Source organism: Suillus clintonianus, assembly GCF_016758775.1.
Source record: "Suillus clintonianus strain FC179 chromosome Unknown DEU56scaffold_130, whole genome shotgun sequence".
In the NCBI taxonomy this organism is placed as follows: domain Eukaryota; kingdom Fungi; phylum Basidiomycota; class Agaricomycetes; order Boletales; family Suillaceae; genus Suillus; species Suillus clintonianus.
Window position 1 is genome coordinate 103,550 of NW_024539354.1, and position 13,177 is coordinate 116,726.

General features: G+C 47.8%; 4 protein-coding genes across 4 annotated transcripts; 1 reads left to right on the forward strand and 3 right to left on the reverse strand.

Moving 5' to 3' along the window:
* Positions 1-474: 474 nt before the first annotated feature.
* On the reverse strand, positions 475-2,298 carry DEU56DRAFT_873841 (uncharacterized protein; the record flags this gene model as incomplete). Its single annotated transcript, XM_041355895.1, has 8 exons — positions 475-660; positions 685-942; positions 995-1,163; positions 1,215-1,467; positions 1,529-1,800; positions 1,856-2,032; positions 2,087-2,201; positions 2,256-2,298. The coding sequence occupies 8 exons, from the start codon at positions 2,296-2,298 to the stop codon at positions 475-477; spliced, it is 1,473 nt and encodes a 490-aa protein (XP_041202728.1).
* A 441-nt stretch (positions 2,299-2,739) lies between these two features.
* DEU56DRAFT_928378 (uncharacterized protein) lies at positions 2,740-4,960 on the reverse strand (the record flags this gene model as incomplete). The annotated part of the gene is made up of 6 exons (XM_041358635.1): positions 2,740-2,938; positions 3,725-3,858; positions 3,917-4,267; positions 4,329-4,774; positions 4,836-4,893; positions 4,949-4,960. 6 exons carry the CDS (start codon positions 4,958-4,960, stop codon positions 2,740-2,742), a joined length of 1,200 nt encoding a protein of 399 aa, XP_041202729.1.
* Positions 4,961-5,114: 154 nt separating this feature from the next.
* DEU56DRAFT_746906 (uncharacterized protein) lies at positions 5,115-8,344 on the reverse strand (the record flags this gene model as incomplete). Its single annotated transcript, XM_041349236.1, has 10 exons — positions 5,115-5,473; positions 5,523-6,214; positions 6,263-6,401; positions 6,450-6,641; positions 6,692-7,089; positions 7,145-7,293; positions 7,344-7,509; positions 7,568-7,761; positions 7,823-8,194; positions 8,246-8,344. The coding sequence occupies 10 exons, from the start codon at positions 8,342-8,344 to the stop codon at positions 5,115-5,117; spliced, it is 2,760 nt and encodes a 919-aa protein (XP_041202730.1).
* A 2,339-nt stretch (positions 8,345-10,683) lies between these two features.
* Positions 10,684-12,753, forward strand: DEU56DRAFT_918359 (uncharacterized protein; the record flags this gene model as incomplete). Its single annotated transcript, XM_041358106.1, has 5 exons — positions 10,684-10,920; positions 10,970-11,376; positions 11,434-11,566; positions 11,637-11,721; positions 11,771-12,753. The coding sequence occupies 5 exons, from the start codon at positions 10,684-10,686 to the stop codon at positions 12,751-12,753; spliced, it is 1,845 nt and encodes a 614-aa protein (XP_041202731.1).
* Between the last annotated feature and the right edge of the window lie 424 nt (positions 12,754-13,177).

Below are 13,177 nucleotides of genomic sequence, written 5' to 3' on the forward strand. Positions count from 1 at the left end.
GATTTCGATTCAAGCACGCTCTTCACCGCTAATCCTATCATTGTTCAGTGGCTGGCTGCACGATCCTCCACGCGGTTTTGAGCCGTTTCCAGCGCATTGTATTCAACGGCGACCCTTTGCAATTCCTCCTCATTGAGACCGCCTACCGCTATTTCATCTCCCTATTCCATATGCTTGACATGACCAAGGAGAACCCCGATGTTGTCGGTATTCATGCGTATGATCTCATTTCAATGTGTTCAGTCGATTAACGCAAAGACTGCAGCCAACTACACTTCTTCTCTTGCCTACGAGCTCCGTCGTGGACCTGCACTGTGAAGACCCCGACTTCGTCAGGATCAAGTTCAAGATCGGCGCCAGCGGTGACTTTGAGACCCGCCACGCTTTCGGCCAGTTGAATGCCATAGCTCGTATACATAGCTCGTATATAAGCCTACGTGATTAGCATGTACATTAATATTGTAGTGCATTATATTAGCTGTCAGACTCGGAATCAGAATCTGTGAACTCTGCAACCTCTGGTTGATCTTCATCAACCTGATCCTCCCCTTGTGATCCCCAGTCCTGAACACCGTGAAGCGCTTGCGTCGGCGGGTTCACCATGCCTCCCATATACTGATAGCCCACAGGTCCTACTAAGCCCGCATTTTGAGGGAGGTCCTGCAAGCTCGGAAGCAAAAGCACGTCCTCGTCTTCAGGTTCCACAATTCCCTGTGAAAGCAAAACTGTTAGGTCATCTTCACCTTCGATTGCCAAGAACTGCGCCAGCAACATCTGGTATACATTCCAGAACGAATCCGACGACACTTGTGGTTTGCCGAGTGAGGTATAGAGATATTGTGCACGTTGCTCAAATAAAGGTGGCACGAGATCAAAAACAGGATGATTGGGGGGAGCATAAATTGCTTCGACCTCATCGAAGAGTGCGCTCGGCACTGCAACCTTGAGAAGAATAAGTAGTGTTGAGCCATAGTCATGAACAACGTCAACATACTTTGAAGTCAAGTGAATTGAATTCGTGGGGTTTTGAACGAATAATTGCCGGAATGCCGTGCGGAAGAATCTTGTTTTTGTCTCTGCGGGGAGCATTATGGTTTCTACGATGAGCCCATGCATCGAGCTCAGCCTGCAGCCATGGAATTGCAAGCCAGCGGAACACGTAACTAGATAGACAGATATTGTCAGTAAATACATATCAATGAGGTCTTGCGTACTTTTGCAGCGTGTTGTTAATGTCGTATAGTCCCCTAGTGACACCTTCATCTAGGATATTCTCGAAACCCGGAGCAAAGTCCCGGCGAAGCACAGACCACATGATTTCGGGCTTGATGTTCTGGTGCTTTCGCATCCAGCGGTGCTGAAGGGTTCCATTGAGTGCTGGATCTAGGCGATGTCGAATCATTGTTTGTGCGTTGGCAACAGCGAAGTTTTCGGAGCCTGGATCACTCTGAGTAATCAAAGGTACAGCTGGGATTGCAAAAAGAGACACAATCAATGTCTGATCAACGTGAGGGACTTGGTGACATACCTCCGAGTTTTCGGCAACAGTCAAGGTAATATCTAGCAATGAGGCGTGGATTCTTGTTGGTCCACCAAATTTTCAGCCAATTAATCCACCCGGTGAATGGATCAAGGCTGATATGCAGCCATAGCCCAAAACGCAGCCATTTGTCATGCTGGTCTTGTGGCCAGACGTCATTGACCCCCGCGCACCAAAAACGCCTCCGTTTGAGACGTCCACGACGCCTAGCTTTCACAGCAGTTGGCTCTGTGATCTTGAGAAGCTTGGCAATCAGTTCACTGATAAAACATCGATTTAGTAGTGAACAGTACTAGCAAGTAAACAGTGGCTCACCGGGGTACATGAAAGCTGAACTGCTGGCGCAGGTCTCGTCTGATGGCCTCGGCACCTCGGTGGGGAAATCGTTGTCGAATCTCCCGGACATGCTGTTCGATGGACTCAAGAGTATGTTGCTGTTGCCTGGTCCGTTTCCAGCCCCAGCTATTTCGCATCCGACGGAAGCTGACAACACTAGCACAATAGATTAGTTGGAGTATTTGCACTGGACATGTGTAAGATACAGACCTAAGTCCATATTCCTCTTGGTCATAATGGTCTTTGAGGTGGCGCACGATGTCGACATCACTCATGTTGAGTGTGAAATAAAACCGAGCCGGTTCTTGTATTTCCCTGGCAGGAGCTATGCTCACTCATCAATCAGTGAAACTGGGAGTGATGCAGGCTTAACACTCACGACATGGCTTATGCTGGTTGGTGCGCCGAGAATGATCAGTCATGATTGTCAGGAGCACGATCCTCAAGGCTCAGATCAACACCGCCCAGAGGAAAAAATGTCACAGCTGATAAGTATCATATCATAACAGTGCTGCGCCAGTGTGTCACATGACTGTTCAATTTCGTATGACCAGCCAAAGTTTAACTTCATTTGATTTACTGCATCTATGTACACATGTACGACTTGTTCAGCTCCGGACTGGAGGCAATACATATAGTGCGGCTTGGAAGCCGGCACGGATGCCAATGGTCCGGGTGTAGCAAGTTGTACTAGTACTGTGAGCACGGATCTGCTATTTCTTCGTCGTACTAGGTCTTCACCATCGACGAAGCACTATAACCCTTTTTCCCATTTTCCTCCCGCCCATGCAAAGCCCCACCTACCCTCTCCCTTTCAGTGACATGTGCCAGCTCCTCGCAGTCCCAGGCACTTCAACCAAGCTTTAGTAGCGACCGTCGTTCAGCTCTTCGATGTCCCAACGACCCACATTTAGCTCCACATCTAGCGCCCGTCCTTTGGCGGTGGTTCTGCGCGGCGCCCTACATTCAATGCCAGTTCGCTGCTGAACGAGCCGTTCTTTGAGCACATCGCGGGAGAATTCGGGCTCGAGTTCGAGCTCAGTATTTTCCTTGCCACCTACACTGACTCATCCTCAGTCAGACATAGGTTCTCGTCGCGGGACGCGTGAGTCTTCCAATTCCACATAGTTGATGACCTGCTGACCATGCTTTCCTTCTCATTCCTCCTCATTCCCTCCCTCTTACCATTCCTCATACTCAATCGGTCCTCGGTATCCATTCATATCCACGCAACACCACTTGACACCACCCTGATGCAGTCACCTTTTGTTACCCTCTTCAACCTCCATGACGACAGTGGACCGATAACGACATGTATTTCTACGGTCGTGTCATGTTTCATGTAAGTGCAAGTGTTTCAAATCCGTAAACCCTATATTTATATCATCTATCCCAGTTGTTGATTCTGGTCATTCCTTGGCGTGATATCGACGATTTCAAAGTCATTCCAAAAATTCTTAGCGGAGAGGAGATCCCGCAACCCAGAAGGACCTTTCGTATCTAGAGTAGGCCCCATGTTTTGGTTGCAGGATCGAGTGGAGGAGATCCTTACGTGGAGATGTGGGTAGAAATATACTGGCGTCTGGATTGCTTGTTACGCGTTCTTGTGTGCGTGCCACCTTCACCATTCTTGTTTCTGAATCTTACATGGGACTGTAGGCTACTTTCCTCGCACTCCACCACCTGTCCGTGCACCCATATCATGTGCACTATGGTGTCACAACGCCACACGGCCTGCCTCCCATCACTCCAATCGAGCGGTGTTGGTCAGTGGATGGGACAGGAGACTGCGTGCAATGGTAATGGACATAAGGCTGGTGCTAGAGTTTGAAAGAACAACTGACCGACGATAGTTTGCGCTTGACAGAGTGAGGCGAACATTGTGTGCCATTTTGCACATTGTTTGATGGTGACGCCACAGATAGTACAAATGCAGGACGTTGGATGTCAGATGAACTTGCCACTGCTACGTGAGGCATATCCTGGCCCATGCATTCTGTCAGCCATGCAAGGCACTGATAGTACACATTGGAAACGAACATCACAAGACTTGGACTCTGCTATTTCTTCACCATTTCGCCTCTGCTCAGCAGCAAGGAACTTGGTATGCGGAATGATGAGGTGAAGTTCGATCCCCTTGCCTGGGTTGAACTGCTGCTTCGTGTTCCTGGTCTTGAGGAAGTGGGACGCTATGGCATTGATATCTTCTCCAGACGGACGGGGAAGAATCTCCTCAAAACTACTAACAAGACGTAAACGTGCTTCCTCAAACGTAAAAGTAAGACCCATGGACCACTTGATGAACATGGGAAGGACGGTGAGGTAAACTGAAGCTTTGAGGTCATTGGCACCAATGCGGTAAGGAATGTTGCTGATCGACTCGACTATATCCTATAAAATGTTCAGCAAAGTTGGTCAAATTGAATTTAGAATTGCAGAGAGCGACACTTACAGATATTAGTGTTGGTTTTTTAGCGCGTGGAATCATCACTGCAAGATAAGCCTTGACACATACCACTTCGGGAACACTTGAAGCATAGGCCTGTCGAGCAAGCCGGTCTCGCATCTCTTCATAAATTTTATGTGCATCTTGATAACCAGGCTTGAGTGGCAAAGTTCGAAGAAGGTCTGAGTAGACGATGAACTGAGCGTCCCGACCATAAATAGATATGTTGGGCCCTGGTAGGTTTGCACGGCGGACGCCCGAGGGGCCAGGGGCTGCAGGCCAGTTGGGTAATGGGACAAATTGATTATTTCCCAAGGCACGCCTCTGGTGAACGGGACCTGACACTTCGGGGTGGGAGCCTGGAATGAAAGCAGGTGGAGGCATCCCACCACTACTTCCATTGTATTGTGACTGAATAGCGAGCCCCACTGCACGAACAGCAAGTTGGGATTCTGCAAAAATAAATGAAGGTTTGCATTCAATGTGAAAATGTAACCGTACGTGATGACTCACTCCCGCGCTGTGCCTCTGCAGTCTGCTTGTGAATTGCAGCGCTGTCATATTCGGACACCTGATGGTGGGGTATGGATGTATCCCTTTGGCCTATAGGCCTAAAATAGGGATACATCGCCTGACATAGTTGTCCGCTCAGTGATACATCCGTGTAGCTTAAGTATCCTTGTGTCTAATATAGCAAGCAGTCACCAAGCAGTCACATCGAATGAATCTAGCTGCCGTTCGGATCAAACAAGTTTTATTTCACATCAAGGTACAGGAGCAAAGTCGTGCTAATTAGTCTAAGTCATCGAGATCTCCATGCGGGGGTGCATCAATAGAAGGACCTTCTTCTGCCGGTGCATTAGCCTCTGTATCGTCCAGATTTTCGCTTACCAAAGCGGTCACATGGTGCCACGATGCCCTGAATTTTGCAGACAGGGATCGACGGATGGCAGCCTGGCGTTTTGCGTACGCCACCAAGCCCTCGTTGTCCTCAGACTGCTCAGCCACACGCAGTGTGACCCGTGCTTCCCACCACTTAGCCTGCCAATCGAGAAACTCCAAGACGCGCCGCATCTCCTCCAAGAGCAGTTGGATTTCTTCAAACCACCGGTTGCGTCTGGCCCTCGTTTTGCACCACTCAATGCGTAGCGCTAGACGTGCGGTAAGCGATAAAAATAGAAGTAATCACTGATGACCTACAATCCTGAAACCTGTCACCGTTGTCCGAAGGAATTCCGTGTACATGCCAAATCCATGACATGATCGCTGTGCCTTGAGTGCGACCTCCAAGGTCCCCCATTGGCCGAAGGTCAGACTTCCTCAATGGCTGCAATTTGTGCTCCCAGCCTACATGGCCTAGTTGCCTTGACAGATGAGTGAGAGCTCGCCGAGCACAAGAATACTTCTCATGACTAAGAATGAGCCGATCCTCAACCGCTTGAATGGTCTTTTGGGCACGAGTGTTAAGACTTTGTCCGCGAATTTGTTGTGCCTTGAAGCGTAGAAGCTGGTGGCGGAGACGGATGTGAGAGCGGCATTCTTCGAGCGCATCGTTAGCCTGCGCCAAGCGTAACGACCACTCAACCTCGAGCAATTTTGTGTCGCACGTTGTCAGATTACAGATGGAAGATGGAAGAAATAGTGGGATATCCTCGGCTTTGATAGAGTTGAGTTTGGCTTTTGGACAGCCGGTGGTTTCATCAACGGTGCCCTCGTCAGACAGAGAGAGACCAGTGGCATGGAAGTGAGCGACGGAGGGCATGTACAGGACCTGTATGTCAATCCATGAATCAATGCGGCGTTGGAGAGCATTTCTGCGCATCAGAATCTTCGTTTGCTGATTGTTGGTTGAATGTTGGGTGAGACCTGCATTATCTACCCATAAACGTCGTCTACAAAGGAATAAGTAGGAAGTATATAGCAGTCAATCTATCACTTACTGCGCATTCTCAAGGTCCAAGCCTGTGCTAATGAGGATACTAGGTGTCACCTCTGAATGGAGGGAAATTGACGATCCTTCTTCCAAATCTTTTGCGTCTTGTTGAATGAGCGCTAAACGAACAGCGGCTTGGGTCATTTCTGGTATTTCAGTCAGTCATCAATCACACTCTAAAATTTTGAACTTACCTTGACTTTGACTGTTGAAGGGGTTGGGTTTCGTATGATCGCTCTCCCAAGCGACGACTTCTTCAGTCCATGCCACGAGTGACACAGCGCCCAACTCTGACTCTTTGATGGATCCCTCCAAGTCCGCCAAGGCATGGCGATGGTCCCGTTCAGCATGTGTAGCATCTGTTATTTTACGTAGTAGTGTTCGACCTTGTAAAGTAATCAATTCGCTGGATAAACATTTAAAACTCAAGACTTACCAAGACCTGTCACTTTTTTCCAATTCCAGTCCCCAAAATGGTCGTCTAAGACATCTCGACGTGTACCAGGTGCCATCTCCTTTGTGCTTGCAGCAACACGGTTTATGTCAGCCCAACCGCGCTCCGGCGCTTCTCCATCAGTCCGTCCAACGTAAGGAGACCAATTGAATGAAAAAGTCGTCTGACAGGCGGCAATGTGTGCTGCGAGATGGAATTTTGGAATGAAAAACCTGTATTGTTGAGTGCTACTGGGATGAAGCCGTAAGGGAAGAGCAGTCGACACACGATGCCAAAGCTTTTTGTGCCACTGACATGCGATATTGTAGGAGAAATTGACAGATGGGATTGATGAAAAGCGTGAAAGTGCGGAGAAGACTATATAATCCATATTCAAGTATCTGCCAAAATCAAATCAAAACCCGATAATGTTCTGCCAGTGACATGAGTACTCACTTTTCCCCTTTCTGAAGATCCCCGACACCATTTGCTAACCGCATGTCATGCCTAGCGCAAACCACAGTGCCGACACCCGTTGCTGCGAGTCCCTTGGAAGATTTCGTGTCCGCCATATTGACCGCGTTATGGCTAACACAATTACTTTTCTAAGGCATTTAAATCAGCAATGGCTGTAAGCAATAATCATTCAACTCACCTCTTGTGCTAGACTTGCATTTTCTCGAAGGTACGCCTTGTAGTTACTTTCTTTGACGAAGTAACCCCACCCCTGGCTCAATCCAGGGTCCCTGTCATCGCTGGATACCAGTCTGCGTTTCAGACGAAAGTTGGCGTCTATAGCCAAAAAGAGTGAGTAGATCCATCTGTAGAATGTGTTCAGATCACAGCTGAAAATAGGGAGGAGAGACGGTAAAATCTTACCGGTTCCCAGGTGAGACGTCCTCTAATGTCTCAGGCACATTTTTACCAGGGTGAGGGCAAGCGGGGCACAGAACCACAATTTCTCCTTCTTTGGTAGCGCTAACTCCAGCTGGGTCATGCCCACGACCTGCCCGTTTTAGTGCCTTGAGGTTGCGCCACTCCGCCATCATTCGCAAAAAGACAGAATATCGATCCTATGAATTTCAATGATCAGAGGTAAATCAATCAGGATACAGTGTATAGAGTACAAGTCACCTTGATAGGCTTGACGCCTGTGTTGTCACTCCGACGTGCAACGCAGTGGTAAAACTCGAATGCAGATACCTTGGACTCAAACGAGAGCAAGTGGAAGTGTTCGAGAACAGTAAATGTCGCAGCTGTTCGTGGGTCTGTGGATGTTGCTGGGAACCAGCGAGCGCGCAGGATCTGTTTGTAGTGTGAGGATGCATACTCACAATTACAGAAGTCAAGAGCGACTTCATGGATTCCGTGAACATCAATGACGGTAAAATCATCGTCAAAGGCTGGTTTTGGTTTGCGGCAGCGCTGACCAGCGCTGTGACCCAGTTGTATGCGGAGCCCCAGTTGCTTCAAGGTCGTTGGATGGAAATACCCGTCATGCCATTTCTGAATCAATGGCGTTAGTGGAAAGCACTGATATCCATAAAAAAAACATACCTTCAGCCGATGCAGGGGCATGTTCTGGTGGAGGTTCATAACACATGACTGGCAGTATAATGCGACAGAAAAGCAGTCTTCGCAACGAAAATACTGCATTTGAATTGCCACAGCTATGGCACGAGTGACATGTGTCACCACGTCCTTCCAAGCGGATGAATTCATCAAGATAAGTTTGACGTTCAGAGATCCAAATACGAATGGGGTCATCCTTCTGAAAAAAATCAAGGTCAGCTCTCAGTCTAGATTTTCAACATCCAAGCTTACTCCAACTGTCCGCTGTTGTATTTCTTTTGAACCTGTGATGTTGTAAGGCTCTGTATCAAGGAATGAAGTGTCGTTCTGAGACTCGTTCCAAGGATCCTCAAAGAGGTCAGTGTTGACGCCAAGCTCGAGTTCTGGGGTAGCGCCAGCTGGTGTCCCATCAAGATATGTTGTCCGTAGATTGATCTGCCCAGTGGGATCAACAGCATATATTCTGTGGCGTTGGACGTTGCATGAAGATGCGCCAGTGGGATCTGAAAGCACATGTCGCACTAGGCGAGGTTTTTTGCTGGGACGACCAGCCATCAGTCATGGCACACTCCAACTATCAAGCCAAACGTTGTTGAGCCACCATGAACAGTGAGCTCATTCATGATGTATCCAAGCGGACAGAACCAAACTCAACGATGTATCAAAATGGACAATGAACGCACCTCTCAAATGATCCAACTGCACAACTTCTCGCCGGTCCCTTCGGCACAATCCTGTTATACTCCAACTCCGAGTCTCTGAAAAGGTATGGATCATGAGATATCATTTGAGCTAGAGCTCACGTTGGACTTAACCCAGATGTCAGATTGGCAACCGACGCAAGAGCAACACACGTGGTTGATGCCACGCTTAACCGAATACACACTGCGACTTTCACGCATCAAGGAACCTGTCTTCTGGGCACGGTTGAATGATGAATGGCTGCTGAAATGGCCTGAGCAGGCTTTGCTTTGGCCTGAACGTCCAGCTGAGGATGGCATTGACTGAAAGTGAAGAGAAGGAACTTTTTGCAGCTGAAAAGGCAAGGAAACAAGTCAGTCAATAGTTCATTCAATGATTGCGGTGGATGATTGACCATCAGATAGGACCTAGAAGCTGGATGTTGTGGGCGTCAATTCGTCCAAAACGTGCTCGTAAATGGTATGGTTGCTCAGGCTGTTGTGGGACCACTGATGGACGTTGCGTCGAATTTCAATTCCCTGACCTAAACCTATTATGATTGTAAATCGTTACATTACCTATATATCTTGGTCTATGTAGTTTGAAGCAAGGCAATCCACCATGCAAAGACCGTGCACGCTGTGATCCCACATTTAAATTCAAGCTTTGAGTTGAGAATTTTGGTGTTAGCAATATAGCCAGTAAAAGCCCTATAAAAGTCCAACAAGGTATGAACCAAATGTACTACGTGATTCTTAGCCACTTACAACCTTGAATCATGGGTCGGCCCAAACTCTATAACACTCCCAGAAGAACGTCAAGAGGCCAAACGGATGCACCGACGGACACACTATGGCAAGGTCAATCCACGACACTCGTCTTTTTATTAATATATGTTACTCACTTTCAGCCAGGAACAAAGCTGCAATCAGTGCGAGACTCAAAGTGAAATATCGGGAAAACCAAGAAGCACGAGCTGCCCCAGTCTTCCCCTCAAAAAAAAGTTAACGGGTATGTGTATGTTGATATCTATTCACCCACATATCTCAGAGGTCATTCATAGTGATATCAACCATCATATGATCTTACGACAATCAGGGCTCACAGCATGTTCACTGCCACCAGAAAACAAAGTCCGCGTGAGTTTTGATCTAATTTCATTCCCTTGCCACGATCGAATATTCAATTATACAGCAACAAAAGGGATCGCTTATCAAGGTACTTAGATGGACCACCTGCACAGGTGATAGATGCTCTAGTACGCAACCACCTCGAGACTGGTGACTTAGATGGGCTTCGAGGGACACTATCTGCGTTAGAGGTGATTGTCGAGGAGTTGCAGATACAGAACAGCATATATTAGGACGCGAGGGCATGAGCCCAAAATTTCTTAAGGCATCTGATGCATCCAAGGAGGCAAAGGAAGTGATTCGTGCTGTGGAAGATGTTTTTTGTTGCGCATTGGTGTCGGGGATGGATCTTCACCAGCGATATGCAGACAAAAAATTTATATTCCAGACGCTCTGGGACACTAAGTAGGTAGTTAATGTAATTGAACAGTAAAAGATTGTACTCGCTATGTGGGTCTGTGCGTGAGATACTGCCACAATAGCAGGCTAAACTTCTTCGAGAGTTTGCTAATTAATTTCCCCCCTCACACGCATATAAGCGCCATAACGGTACGTACGTGAATTGTTTTTCCAGAAGGCGGTACTTGTTGATAACGAATAATGATATAGATTATGGCTCCCCGGAAATGGACTTCTCCTGAACAGGATGAATGGTTAGCTCCTTGGTACGACAAGTACCGCGCAAAGCAAACTGAAAAAAATAAAAACTGGCCGAACTTTTTCGCCGACTTGAACGAGACGTGGTTCATTGCATACCCAGAGCAAAGGCCGGCTAGTTTACCCCCTGTTGGACCATTGACCCAAGATGAGATGCTTGTGATGCATAAGGCTTGTGATGAGCGAAAAGAGGTATGTGTTAATTGTGAACGCTCACTTTGAATTCACAAATGGGACTTAGAAATTAAGAAACCGCTTCAAAAATAGTCTTGGTACAACGAAAGCAGGACGGCAAGCAAAGGCCGATGCTACAGATGTCTTCAAAGTCGTATTGCGGAGTGTCGCCGAATCCGAGAAGCCAACACGTTCCCTTCAGGAAGTGGAGGCATATTCCAAGCTCTATTACCATACGCGTATCAAGGCAACAGCTGACGAAGTACTGAAAGCTGAAGCAGAATTACTGCAAGCAGAAAACAAGACACTTACGAATGGAAAGCGTATCGCCATCGTGAAGCAGCACACAGCAAGCCTCTATAGCGGAGAGACTGATGAGGTTAAGGCGGAGGTACAGAGATACATCGAGAATCAGAAGACTCGGACGCAGAAGGACAATGAGGCGGGAACGTGGAGCGAAGATGATTATGCAAGGTAATAGAATTTACAGCCTATCGACTATGATGTGTATCAGCTTATGAGACCGCATAGAAATATAGAAAAACTTGCCGCTATTGCTAACAAGTTCCTCAAGGGGCTAGCGGAAGCCACTGGGTTCACATTCTCCCTCCTGGCGGGTGGCCCTTCTCCAGAGTCCAGCGGCTCAATTGACGTCTATAGGCATGTGCATTAGTACTTATGAAATAGAGTTAAACACTGACCTCAATCAAAGTTTCCACGTGGGTCACACCAAGTTCGGAAATGACTTCAGCAAGGCATACCCTGAGTTTGAAACAGGTATCATGTCTCCATTCAGAGACCATCTGTATCGAGTATATCGTGAGTTGCATGGCGCTGAAAAAACTATTGACTTACTCATTCATAACAGCCGATCTGGTGGATTCAAGGGCACACCTAGGGAGTCCCGCGTCATTGAACGAGGGTCCCACATCGTTGAACGAGCTTGAGGGTCCCGCATCGTTGAACGAGAGTCCTGTGTTGTTGTGGAATGAGATTGAGATAGGAAGGGGTCTGGAGGATGTGTCCCAACGACGATCGGATATATCATCTGATGGCAATCACTCGGCATTAAGCGGAATGAAGGATGCTGACAAATCAGGTCAGACTTTTTCCAATACGTCCGGCAGTACTACTAGTGGTCCAGACACCAACCTGCCGTTTGATTCAGCTCAACAGAGCTCACTTGATTTTTCTGAAAACTTGACTGGCGATTGGAATCTCGACGACACTTTTTGGACCGATCTTGCTGCCAAGGTCGCAGCATTTGAGGTGTCAGGTGGTGACAATCCGGCCTTGCCGCACTTGCCTCCTTACCCACATGCAGAGTCTACATCTTCCCCAACCCCACAATCACCCGATGTTCCAGCGCCGCTGCCGCATATCCCGCACACCATATGTCACACATCCCCTGCTACCTCATCCCATATGGTCCCTGCATCTCCAGAGGTTCCAGTACAGGCTGCGCAGTTCCCACTCCCTGCATCTCCAGAGGTTCCAGTACAGGCTGCGCAGTTCCCGCACCATGATTCTCAGCCAGCGAGTCCTATGGAGCCACGATTACAGCCCTCACCCCCTCCCATTTCCACTTTACCTGGACTCCCTTCCAACACACCAGTCATCGCCAAGACAACAACGCAACCCTTACCGCACCAGTCAAATGCGCTGTCTACCAGTGGTGTTGAACCCTCCCCTGATGGCAACGAACATTGTCATCGCCGTAGGACTGGTCGGGTGTCCATTCCCTCCAAGCGCAATGCTGCCGCTAATAGCATTGGCGAAAATGCACTGACTGTTTCCGGGAAGCATGCCACGGCACGGGAACCTAGTACGTCCAGTCGCAAACAGAAGTAAGGTCCTACTACTTCCATCTGTGTCGCCTGGTTACTTACATTTTCAAACAGGAAACAAAAGGTATGATGTCGCATTACATTTTGCAACTCTTCAGTGGACCAATGGACTCCGCATTTTTTGTTGCCTCATTTTTTGTTGCCTCATTTTTTGTTACCTCTTATCTTTGTATATTCAGCGTAATTAGCTATTGAATAATACAATCATATATATTCCGTCAATTACCAATGCACTGAGTTACTTCACCACTTCAAAAATGCACTGAGTCACTTCGCCACTTCAAACTTCAATGCGAGCGTGCCACGAACACACTGTCACGTGACAATAAGACTTGGGAAGGTTGAATGAACACCGCAGTGGTCCATCTATTATATACTCATTTAATAGTCAAACTCAAGGAGTTACAAAGTAGACGCTAGCTAGTTGT